General features: G+C 34.3%; 1 protein-coding gene across 1 annotated transcript; it reads left to right on the top strand.

Moving 5' to 3' along the window:
- Positions 1-2,068: 2,068 nt before the first annotated feature.
- LOC116174570 (palmitoyl-protein thioesterase 1-like) lies at positions 2,069-5,875 on the top strand. Its single transcript, XM_031492508.1, has 4 exons — positions 2,069-4,926; positions 4,982-5,216; positions 5,275-5,698; positions 5,750-5,875. Exons 1-4 carry the CDS (start codon positions 4,830-4,832, stop codon positions 5,873-5,875), a joined length of 882 nt encoding a protein of 293 aa, XP_031348368.1. The 5' UTR covers positions 2,069-4,829.
- Positions 5,876-13,143: the final 7,268 nt, after the last annotated feature.

Raw genomic sequence — 13,143 nt, 5'->3', positions numbered from 1 at the left:
ATTTAACCATATCTGGCTAACTTCATCTTTCTTCATTTTGAAAAAATCAATTTACATGTTCGAGCAAAACCTTAAAAAAGGTCATCAAGCTACTCAACATATCATTTAAATATGACATGGACGAACTCTGTTTGCCTTTTTAAACCATAGATATACAGGGAGATTCACATAGCCCGTTCGTTAGGGGTTTTTAACAGATGAAATAGAAACTTGAAATTTGGTTTTTAGTCATAATCGACCATTGCGAATTGAAATAAAGAATTTCAAGATGGCGGTGCTTCTGTAAATACAGAACGTTAGCGCCATCTTGTTTTTTTATTTTATTCTACATAAGTACTCCAATTTACTCTCAATTCAACGCATTTAAAATTTGCATTTGCGCATCCTGTATTTTGACATACGTGAATTTTTGTCTGAAAATTTGGGGACGCAAGGGTTCATTCAAAAATTCATATTTGTTAAAGCGTTCAAGAAAAATGAGTGCTCTTTTTTATAGTAGAACCCTTAAAGTATTAGACATTTTTGGAGTGACCGCAGAAAGTCTTCAAAAAGATTCCAGGGCCGCTGCGATTTTGCAAAATTAACAATAAAAAATGTCAAAAACGTTGGCTTTTCAAATTGCAACTACTATTTCTGGTGCCAGAAATGAATGTAAATTTGAATTTCGAGGCTAAAAAATAAGAAAATTTCTTTCAAAAAAACGCCAATAACTCAAAAACTACCTACCGGATATATGCATACAGAATGTTAATAGTGGACCTAAAATTCAAGTCTACATTCATTTCTGGCATACAAAATAGTAGTTGCAATTTAAAAAATTGAATTGTTTTGATTGCTAATTTTAAAAAATCACAACCGCTCTAGAAACCTTTTCAAGACTTTCAGCGTTCAGATCAAAAATTCCTTCGACTTTAAGGATTTAGTTATCAAGAAGAGCACTCACTTATCTTAAACGGTGAATTTTTTCATGGATATCGTTGCATCTCCAAATTTTTAGAGAAAAAGTTAAAAACTATGACAATTAGGTACGCAAATTTTAAGTGCCTTGCATTCAGAATAAAATGGCGCATTTAGAAAAAAATAGAAAATGGTGTATTTCTAATTTAAAAAAAACCGTATTTAAGGAAGCGGCGCCATTTTAAAATAATAGTATTTCAATTCATAATAGTTAATTATGGCTACGAAAGTTTCCATTTCAACTACAAGTTTAAAAACTTCGAACGAATGTGCTACGTGCATCATATGCATATCATATTAGACTGCGTTAGGCTTTACCTACATAGAAACAAAATTTTAGATAAATATTATATAGAGTATAATAATCTAATATTGTAGATAACATTTTAGAGTAGTTTACACTTGTAACCACTTTAAACATAAGGTCCTCTCTAGTTCTACCTACGATTGTAGGTATATTTTTGCAGTATGTGATTGAACTTCAATTAACGACAACGTTAGAGTGTTTTGTTGTTGTTTTTATCTACTGTAACAGGTACTGCAAGTAGGCAAGCACTAATTATATTTCCCAATTTTCAATTAACTTATGGTCGCTTGTGTGTAGTAATTACCACACCGACGACAAAAATTAAAACTGCTGGTGAGATGCGTACCAAAAGTCTCGTCTGTTTTTTGACTAAAAGTAACTGTAATACAATTCAAGAAAAAGATTTAGAAACTATTGAAAACCTTACGGCTCAAACTAATAGAATTGAGTTGAAGCAGGACTCTGGATTGGATGTTATTGCAGATGTTTGATCTTCAAGCCAGATACATCTGCAACTTCCATACCCATTTTTTACCCCAGGCAATGCAATATCTCCCTTACTAACGTGCGGGTGGTAAAAAGACTAATGTGCATGAGCATTTTTATCCACAACCGAACAACAGACAATTAGTGAAACTATAAGCTCCTTTTTGAGAATCAAAAATGCGCTAAAAAGATTTGGCAGAAAGGAATTCGTAGATTATATAAACTGCGAAACGTTTAAAAAAAATTCCATATAAGAAATTTCCCAATGAAATCCTTAAACCTGTTTTAATAAGATTCGTAAAGCATATTTCAGTAAGAATAAGATATTTTTCAAGAAGATTTATGGAAGGATCCCTAAATGAGTTAATGTTTCGGGAATCACTAAAAAGAATTCAAAAATTTGTTTATTACCTATAACTAAAAGTCATGTAAAAAAACTCCTAAGAAGATTTCCGCGGTTCTTCTAGTAAAATTCATATGAAGAATTCCAAAATTTGTAATAATACTTCACAAAATTACGAAAAAAAAGGTTTTCATGAAAACTCTGGAAGGCTATGAAGATTCTTAGGAACGTAAAGTTTACATGATTTCTGCGACCCAAGAAATGTTTGTAAAAGGATTCGCAAGATGTATTTTGAAAAGATTTTTACGGTTCCTAAGAAAGAAGACTTCTGGGACAATTCTGACAAATTGAACTTCAGTCAATTTCCTAGGAAAACTTCCCAAAAAATTTACATTGCGACTATGAAGCCAGTAATACAATTCAAGATATTCGTAATGCATCCTATATAACATTCGCGCATGTTGTGCTACGGCCGCCATCTTTGAAAATGACTATTTTGGCCATACTTTTTAATCTTTGAAAATACGAAACATATTTTTTAACAAAAGTTGAAGAAGATTCAAAAACACCATCTTTTCGTTTCTTATAACTTTTGCCTTATCTCTAACGGTTAGTGAGAACATCCTAAGGCGCCCTAGACGGCGATCATCATCCAGTAATTCTCGACTATATTTAAACAATTCTGACCACTCGCCAATAGTTGACTTATAACGACTTAGTTACGCAAGTTACATTATCTTGAAAATTCCGATTCAACAAGAGGTAACTTTGTACCGAGGTGGGAATTCCGCTGTAGCATCCCGAGAGCGATCCGGTTTCCAATTTTTCTTTTTCAAGAGAGGATCGTACAAATCGTAACTTAAAGAAACCACCGTTTACAGAGATATCCCTGTTACTTAATTATCTTCTTTGTATGAACTATAAATCGGTTACCTATAACCATTTGACGTAATAATTATAAAATTCTTAAAGGAACCGTGGAAATTAATTGCATGAATCAGATTTGTATTGCATTTAATTAATATAAGTGGATGCATACAAAGGAATTTGGTTATTTTTCATTAGATGAGAACCCATATTTCATTTAAGTAATATATTCCATTGAATGAATTCAAATTCTGTGTAGAGGCAACGTCTGTCAAAATATTTTGTGTAAAAAAATGTACCAGAGAAAGTTGCAACTAATACGTGTCACAAGATAGGGGCCGTAATTATTTGTATTTTTATAAACCAAACCAATATCTTTAATCAGAAAAATGTAAAGGACAATGGAATTGGATCGATTTTAGTCTGTCAATTCAATTATTTATTTTGGAATTCGTATTTACCTACTCGTATGCAGTCAAACCAAACCGACAAATTCTGATTTTCAGATTTAAAAAAGGACATTAAAGGCTAAACTTTTGGGAATTGGGATACGAGTTAACACATCTTCGGGTCAAAACAGCAGTTCAGGTCAACGTAGACCTAGCATAGAAGGTGGACCAAATAAGCAGCAACAGTGTACATCTGGCGGCATGAAAGTAATCGTAAGTTTTTGACCCAGAGACATAGTCAAAAATATCTTTAGTTAGAGAGTTTCCAACAGCAATCGAATTGAACCATATTGTGTGATCAAAACTCTCTAACCCCCCCCCCTAACGAATTGAACCACTTACACAGTGTCTGCTGCCCGCAACAAAGCAAAAGATACATGCGCCTGTAGTAGCAGTGGTTTCCCATTCCAAGGTAAAGGAAATGTAAAAGATATTGAATCAAAAAAATTGACACTGAACGAAAGTAATCTGCATTTGAAAGAATTGATATCATATCTTATATGTTCTATTACTTTATCTCAAGACAACCTCGCTACTCTTCAGAGTAAGCTTTCTACCGGTATTTCCCGTTTCATCTTCTGCGACAAAAATAAGAGACAATCGAATAATCAAAGATAATAAAACTCTCAAGGTTCACTGCTTTTTTGGGTATATTCACAGGCATCTTGATCTGCCCATTAAATTTAACAGAAGGTGAAAAAATGGCTCTTGATGGCTACTACTACCACTTCAAAAAAAATAAAGAAACCTTTACATTTGGTTCACATCTTTGGCCTACAGCTATAGAAAGTTGGTTAATAGTCTTACTGACTTCAAAGGACAATTATATTAAGTAAAAATGTAATTTTATGACGATTACCTTGATGGTTACGACAAGAACACAGTTCATGATTTATCGTGCTCAAACCTTAGATAACTTGGGACCTGCATACCTTCTAATTTTAATGCTTCTATGTGATTCTCAACCTTGGGTTACGCCAAAGGAGATAATGCGCTATATACAAGTACTAAATTTTCTTAATCCTTAAAATTATTAGTGACGATTCAAAATCACTTATGTCAGCAATGTCCACAATAAGCAGCGCCATTACACACAAATTGGAAGGATCGATGCACTTAGTATCACCTGCCGAATCATTTCTTTCATTTGGCAATATTTGAAGTGAGTGCAGCTTTTCTGTGGTTAGAAACGTTATTAAAATCAGCAATAAGAGAAAAATATTTTTCTTGAACCTACTTCATCATCGATAATTAGTTAGCTACAAAACTCAGTGTATCGATAGGCTGAAATCAGTTTGAGTGCACCTAACTGGAGTGCGAAATATCAGAATGATTTTTAAGTGGCACTTCACGGAGTATTTAAGGCAAAAACCATTCCTTTTATGCTTTACATATCGTTGAGGTGCCACATCGAGAAGAGATGAAGTCTTTGGCAATATTCGCTGTTTTACTTCTGTCAAATATTTCTGCAACCCCAACACCCGCGCCAATACCTGTTGTTCTGTGGCATGGCATGGGTAAGTGTGCTCTTATTGTTGGTCGAGAAAGACCCAATTTTCTTAATTTATGTAGGTGACAACGCCAATGGACCTGGAATGAACAGAGTTAAACAATTAATTGAAAATGAAATACCGGGCACATATGTGAAGTCCTTAATGATCGGAGGTAACATTATTACGGACACAATCAACGGTTTCCTGATGCATCCAACTGATCAGGTCGAGTACGCCTGCAACTTAATCCAATCTGATCCCAACTTAGCCCAAGGCTACTACGGAATAGGATTTTCGCAAGGTTCCCAGTTTATGTGAGAATCCGCTCTGCGTTCGCACCTATACAAATATTTAATCGACCCATTTTTGCAGTCGTGCATTAGGTCAAAGATGCTCAACTCCAAAAATGAAAGGCCTGATCTCGATCGGTGGTCAACAGCAGGGCGTTTACGGAATTCCATTCTGTAATCCCGACTTTCTGGAATTCTGCGGTGCCATTCGCCCGATAGTCACGCACTTTGCCTACGAGAGCTTCCAATTTTTAGTGCAGGCGACCTATTGGCACGATGCCCTCAACTCGACTGATTACGCGCACAGAAACACCTTCATGGCCGATATTAATAACGAACTGCACATCAACCAAACCTACGTTGATAATCTACAGGCCTTAGAAAAATTCGTCATGGTCAAATTTGAACAGGATGGAATGGTGATACCGATAGAATCTCAATGGTTTGGATTCTATAAACCCGGCCAGGGGACCGTAACAGAATCTCTGCAGGAATCTAAAGTATATGTAAGTGTGGTCGTACCGTATTTTTTTCGGCACTTATCCCGCGCTTTTCAGACTCGCCTAGGACTAGATAAGTTAGGATCTGAAGGTAAACTGCACTTTTTGTCGTGTCCCGGTCTACATTTACAATTTACACCTGAATGGTTTGTCGAACATATTATCAAAGCTCATTTGAAATAAACAATATATAAGTACTTTTTTTGTGAAATGCCCTAATCCATCCACAGTGACCTAGAAAGGCTGAAACAACGTTTTCAATCCCCTGTAAGTTATGGACAACTTTCTGCACTTGTGCATTTGTTTTAAAATAATTATAAGATTGGTACGATCTTCCAAATAAACGCGGAAGAGTAAAAAGGACCAGTAGTCCAGGCTAAATAGCTTTAAAACAAAAGTTATCGGGGAAACCGGGTTTTTCATGACTGACATCTCACATAGTTATGATAAATCACTATGTACCATTTTAATTCTACTCGACCAAAGCAGAGCATTCGATTTGGTAAACCATCAGTTGCTTGTAGCCAAATTGCGGCATCTAGGTCTCGACAATAGCAGTTTAACATGGTTTCAAGCTTATCTGAACGATCATGTTCAAAGAGTTAGACTTTCATGTGCATCGTCAAGTTATATGAATATTGAAAGGGGTGTTCCGCAAGGAAGTGTACTCGGTCCCTTACTTTTTTCAGTGTTTACTTACGACTCGGCTACATGTCTTCAACACCTTCAATATCATCTTTATGCTGACGATCTACAGCTATACATGGAATGTAATGAATCGAATGTGGAAGAGATTATTGATGCTATAAACTCAGATCTTCTCAACATGCAAACGTGGTGTGAAAAGAACGGCTTAAAATTAAATCCCATGAAATCTACAGCTATTTGTGTCGGTCCCGAACGAAAGTCAGACATTGTGTGTAGTTTCCAATTAACTCTTATGAACGATTCCATTACATGGTCTAATAGTGTTAAAAATTTGGGTCTTACATTAGATACTAGGTTAAGTTTTAGTCAACATGTAAATAACGTAGTCAGACTGTCGTTTCTTAAGCTCAAGTCAATTTATCACTTGAAGTTTCTGCTCAGTGAAGCTGTTAAAAACAAGATAGTTAAATCCATAATTTATCCTCATATTGACTATTGCTGTATGGTGTACTATTTTTTTCTTACAAAGAGTGATCAAGCTAAATTGCAAAAAATTCAAAATTCGTGCATAAGATTTATTTGTAATGTACCGTTTAGAGAGCATATTACGCCGTATTACCAGAAACTGAACGAGTTGAATAGTATATTAAGATACAAGTGTATAATCAAGTCTTTAAAGCACGCGCAACGAGTATAAGGGCACGACGCAAAGCGGAGTGCCTTTAACGTTGCAAGTGCTTTAAAGACCAATTATACACGTGTATCTTATAGTATTTTTTATTATACCTGCAGTATAAATTAAAAATAGGAAATACAATGAAATCATATTGACGTTATACTCGAATACATGTCTAATTAAGTGGGCTGGGTGTTCGTAATTTCACGATTGCCATGGAAATGTCACTTGACGTTTGCTTATAAAAATCATCGTCTTTGTGAATTAAACTATTTCCGTTGAAAAAAAAAATACACCGTCCATTAAATCGATTGTTGTAAAATCTAAACAAACGTTGGTAGGTGTAAAATCCAACTCCAGTAAAGCCTATTATAAAGAATATGAAAAGTTGTTTCCTGGATGAATGGGAAGTTACTTACGAATACAGTCTTAAATGCATCCATAATGCTGGCATATATGAAGGAAATGTCAAAGGTATTTAAATCTTCTATATTTTGGTGCATTCATTCAAAACTTTAAAGCAATGCTGCGATTAAAAAGTGGAACAGATTTGGAAGCATACCCTAAATTACGCGCGTTTGTGAAAGCTTCAACCAAAGGATAGGTACAAAAGCCAAAGAAATGTTCTGCATTTACAGAAAGCGACCTAAGAGGATTTTTTATTTCATCCAGATGACAGTTTCAAAAGTCATACTTGAAGTATCGTTACTTAGCAACTTTAAAGCACGTGTGTTTTAAAGGCCCTTTTTCGCACGCATTTGAGTGTTTAAAACGGAGATTGTGATTCAGGTATAATAAAAAATTAATTGTCGGGTCAGATATCTATACACGTTATTTTTATATAAATTGTTACAATGCAAAGTACCACTGTATTTATGTCAACTGCTAATTAGAAGGTCTGTCGTGCATAACTTAAATTTAAGGGTTAATTCCTTCACAATACCAAGGCACAATACCAAAAAATTTCAAGGCTGTTTCGCTTATATGGCACCGTCCCTGTTAATCTAAGCAATAATATTTAGTTTTGTGAGGCGATTTTTTTCTCTTTTTGGTTTTTAAAGGGTGAATTGAAAAACGGCATTGCCGAATTCATTCCTTTTTTGAGCTACTTTTTCTTTTTTGTTGTTGTATTTTTGTTTTGTTTTATTTTTAAATCTCAAATAAACTTTATTATTATTATTATTATTTCAGTCAGGTGAAATGATTAGAAATTGGGTAAGATAATTAGAACAGCTGAATTTTTCCGCGAGTGAAATCTCTAGGGTTGAAAGAGGTGGAAAGTGATGTTTTGCAAATTGTGGCAAAACTATTAATTTTAGACGAAAATGTTCAATATAAAAGTTACAGAGATTAAAAAAATGAGCAATTATCTGCACAACCTCCAACTTTCCTAGAAAAACCGGAAAACTGTTTTTTTCGTTTTTTATTCTTATTTTTGCGAAAAAAAATCGTAGGAGTTGGAAATTTGGAGGAAACATAGCTTGTTTTATGATAAAAAAGGAAATAATTTTTTGGGCTCGTAAAGTTGAACTGTTTCCAAGATCTCACGATTTCTGAAAAAAACCACCTCTTCAAGGGGATGAAAAATCTGTTTTTTTTCCATCGTACAGAGTTGCGAGGGGTAGCAAATTTTTGTAAGGGCTTACATTTTAATAATCAAAAATAAAAAAATATTATGCCAATAGAAAAATTTTAAGAAAAGCGGCAAAGACTGGGGGAACAGTTTTAAGATATAGGTAGGTACACTGTTTTTGACATAGTCGTAGGTAAATAGCTTTTTTTGCAACTAAATTAATGTATTGGATCCGCGCTAATAAAAAGTTTTTGGCCATCTGTCCTCTCTCCTCTTTAAAGTTGCTAAAAATTTTCTTTTGTTTCCTAGTGCCCAACTGCCTTAATTAAAACATCTTTATTATTTCTTTTTTCTGCATTTTTACCGCAATAAAAGCAATTCGAAATAATATCGAATTCTTTTGCCTCCTGAACAATTTGTTTTTGTTCACTTACTCTTCTTCCTGGCTGTTTTACAGCTGATGCGATTACGCTTGGCCTGTTGATCGTTAATTTACAGGAATTATAAATAAAATCCTCATAAAGTTTATTCCAGGTTTTACATCCCAAATCATTTGCTTTGACCGGTAAAACTAACGTTCTTATTGCAGATTTTCAGTTTATCAATAGGCCCAACGCAATTACATCAGCTATAAAACAAGCCAGAAGAAGGTCAGTAAACAAAAAGAAATTGTTCAGGAATCAGGAAGCAAGATAATTCGATTTTATTTCGAATTGATGCTTTTATTGCGGTAAAAATGCAGAAAAAAGAAATAATAAAAATGTTTTAACTAAAACAGTTGAGCATAAGATAACAAAAGATAATTTTTAAGCAAACATTAAAGTGAAACAAGAAGACAGATTTCGAAAAAATCGTTATTAACATCCAACACGTTGATTTATCTTGTAAAAAACCGTGTATATCTAAAAACTGTTTTCCAGTTTTTGGTAATTTTCTCAAATTTTTGCTATAGGAATCATATTTTTTTATTTTTGTTTATTGAAATACAAATCTTCCCAAAAATTTTGCTACCCCGTGCACCTCTGTACGATGAAAAAATATAGATTTTTCTTCCCCTTCACAAAGAGGTGGTTTTTTCAGAAATCGTGGGATCTTATCTTCTTTTTTATGATAAAACAAGGTATGTTTACTCCAAATTTCAAACCCCTACGACTTTTTTTCGCAAAAATAAAAATAAAAATCGAAAAAAAAGGTTTTTCCGGTTTTTCTAGGAAAATTGGAGATATGTGTAAATAGTGAAGATACAAAAGTTGTTCATTTTCTAATTCTTTATAACTTTTATATCAAACATTTTCGCCTAGAATTAATAGTTTTGCCACAAATTGCAAAATACCAGTTTCCACCCTTTTCAACCCCCGTGATTTCACCCGCGGAAAAATTCAGCAGTTTTCATTATTTTTCCCCAATTTCTAATCATTTCACCCGCATGAAAAACCCGATTTGAACCGGTAAATAATTTTTTTTGTAAAAAAATATTATACAGCCTGAGGACTACTAACAGGAAAATGTATGAATTCCAAATAATTGAAGTATTCGAATGGTTCGAAGGTTATGAAGAAACTAAAAATAGTATACATACCGATTCAAATTCGAGGGCCACAATGGGGATGTCGGAAACTGTACGAGATAGGTACGTAGTTTAAATTTGGCGAAGTTTCGTATTTTGATGCTTAACAAAATGCAGTTTTGAAACTGAAAAAATTCAGGCTACTTTCGGAGGTATCCTAAAAAAACGAATTTGTGCAAAATCGTTTTTATTTTTTACTGAAGTTTTTTAAAAAGGTATTTTGGCTACTTTTTTCCCTCTACAAGATGTTAGTTTTAAATTTTAAGTCTGACGTTTCGTCTCCGGTTAACCATCATCAACTTCGTTTTTTCTTATGGAAATCATTTTTACTTTTTGTGTCATTTGAGAGAGCATTTTTTCTGATTTCAAAAATGTAAACATCACTATTTTTTAAATATTGTTAAAATATTTTCTTTTTTTGTCTGGCAAACTTTGTCTTCCGTAGTGTATGTTCGTAGTTTCTTGCGTTTTTACGAATTATTAGCGCAATTTCTAATTAAAAAATAGTGATATTTATATTTCCCAAAATTCCCTAAAGGCCCTCGAATTTGAATCAGCCTGTACTGTTTACCAATAACGAGTAAGATAGTTTTCGCTAATAAGTTGGAAGCTCTGCTACGAGGCGCCATTAGCAGCCGAGTACGGAAATTTCGACGTTTTAGCGAATCTCACTTGTCCGTGGTTTACATTTTGTATGGACTACCAGGAACAAATGTGCAGAGGGTTCCTACATAAGTGATCACCTCTACTTACTGCCCCAGGCGGTAGAAGAACTAAGTAATGCCGTCACTTTTTCTGAAAATAACTACCCTTGTCGATATTTCAGATCCGCTATTACTAAAACGCTGTTTTTTTGTTACTACATCCTTTCCCTATGATTTTTATATATTACTGAATGCAAGAGGACCATTTGAGAATTTTATACTCAATGGTTTTATCGACCTTTTCAAGCTAACATTTTTATAAATAATACAAATAATACAGGGTCATGTTGGGATAATCAAATATGAGTATTACGTAGGAAAGTTTACATGTTTTTATTATACCATGTTTACATGGATACAGAAATAAATTGGCCGACCAATAACAAATGCTGCGCGGAGCATTTTGAATTCCTTCAGAGTTCATGCACGTAATGCCACAAAACTGTAGTAGAGATGGTTGGGTTCGTTATCCGTTTAATTCCTCTGGTTGTTTCAATTTTGAATAAAATAACAATGACGTTCTCCCTTGTATAGCTGCAAACCTAGGCGGTATCATGGGCGATCGAAGGATAGGGAAAAGAATGAAAGAGGTGTAGCACACCTAATAGCCGACTACTCCAGATTATTGACGACCCTCTTGAGAAATGCTAATTACTCAATTATTCTAAATGATGTCCTTTGAATATAATTGCGTTTGGGGTACATAGTGCTCACGAAAAAAACAACTTTTGTAGAAAAGCATCATCTTAGAAAAGTTGCAAGTTTTAATCTGGGCTCTAATGCATTCATTAAATTTATAAATAGGTCGTTAATAAACTAACAAAAGAGTACAGGTTTTGATCTTGTCTGCGGTTGGTTGTGTGAATACACCAATGATCAATGCTGTTAATAAACCAAGCAGCAGCTCCGAGTTGATTAATTAAACATCGGTGTGTGGTGAGGCTTTCTCTCCTGCAGTCCTGGAAAGTTGATTCGGGGTAACTTTATCCCCTAACGGCAAATTCTATTACAACGGGCTTTGCACAACTACCCCACGATATTTTTGTTTGGACTCCGCACATTAACACCTCATGCCACATGTTTGGTGTACTCGAATATTAAGTATAGACGATTATGACGGATTAGCGTGTAATGTAGAGGCGAGGGGAAAGTCATTTTGGACGTTAAACGAAGTTAGATTGGATCCTAAATGAGATTTTCATTAAATGTTTTAGTGTTCAGAATAAACCGCTGTACGAGAGCTGCTTCGGACTAATCCAAGAGTAATTAAAGCACTTTCGCAACGCCAGTCTTTAAAAAATGAGAAAATACTTTTAAAACATTTGAATGGACTTTTAAAATCTCTCTTTTATGTTAAATTTCTTAGCGGTTTTCTTTAAACTCGTTTTCAAATACATACCAACACAAGAACTTTTTCCCTTGGAAAAATTATTACGAAAACCTCTTTGAAAACAACGGCAAACAAAGCGAGGCGCGTATAGGTATATGGAACGAAGGTACCTAAATAAAATGCAGATATACGAAGTATAATTATAAATTACTCTGTATTTCCCATTGTTTAGAGTCGTCAAAATACAACAAAAGCTTTTTTCAGCTTTATAAACTAGTCTGATTAAGGCAAGCAAAACGCACCCTTATATTAGTGGAACTCAAACAGCATTATGAAAAATCCGTTTGTTCTCTCGCTCAAACAGGGCATTACTCGAACGGGATGCATATAATATAACTAATGGATGACAACGCTAATTGAATTTTTTTAAAGGCGAGTAATTGATTAAAGTTCCGTCTGCTGAAAAAGAAATGAATTCGACCATTTAATTTACGTTAATTAGCGAATTAAAATGCACTTTCAAAGGATGTTCAATGGACAATATCCGAAACCACTTAAAATCGTGGACGCTCCGCTTTGGTCTACGGAATGAAATAATTTCGGGAAACTGACTTTTTTATCGACGCTAATATGTCACTTCCCTCCTAGATCGAATTTGCGCATCTATTAAACATGTGATATGCAAATCGTGCACATTTTACGATTAATCTTTGCCAATTTTAGTTTTTGCGCTTTCGGTGTATATAAGCTCTAAAGTGAATTGCCAGATTTGTTTCGGTTTATAAAAATAAGTCCGAACAGTTGTACAACAATAATTTTCCAAATAGCTACTCTACCGCTGGAAAGGTTTCTTACGCTAAAATTGTATAGGTGCCAATGGATAAGTAATGAAGATGTTGGAATTATTTCATGATTCGTTTTTTACTATACTGACGTATCGCCTGATGATGGAC

The sequence above is a fragment of the Photinus pyralis genome, unplaced genomic scaffold (assembly GCF_008802855.1).
Source record: "Photinus pyralis isolate 1611_PpyrPB1 unplaced genomic scaffold, Ppyr1.3 Ppyr1.4_LG6, whole genome shotgun sequence".
Taxonomy (NCBI): domain Eukaryota; kingdom Metazoa; phylum Arthropoda; class Insecta; order Coleoptera; family Lampyridae; genus Photinus; species Photinus pyralis.
The sequence above is the reverse complement of the archived record's forward strand: the minus strand, read 5'-3'. Positions and strand labels throughout refer to the sequence as shown.

Coding starts and splice junctions, on each gene's coding strand:
- LOC116174570 (XM_031492508.1), top strand. CDS start 4,830: ATGAAGTCTTTGGCAATATTCGCTGTTTTACTTCTGTCAAATATTTCT. Junction 4,927..4,981: donor TGTTCTGTGGCATGGCATGG/GTAAGTGTGCTC, acceptor TAATTTATGTAG/GTGACAACGCCAATGGACCT. Junction 5,699..5,749: donor TGCAGGAATCTAAAGTATAT/GTAAGTGTGGTC, acceptor CGCGCTTTTCAG/ACTCGCCTAGGACTAGATAA.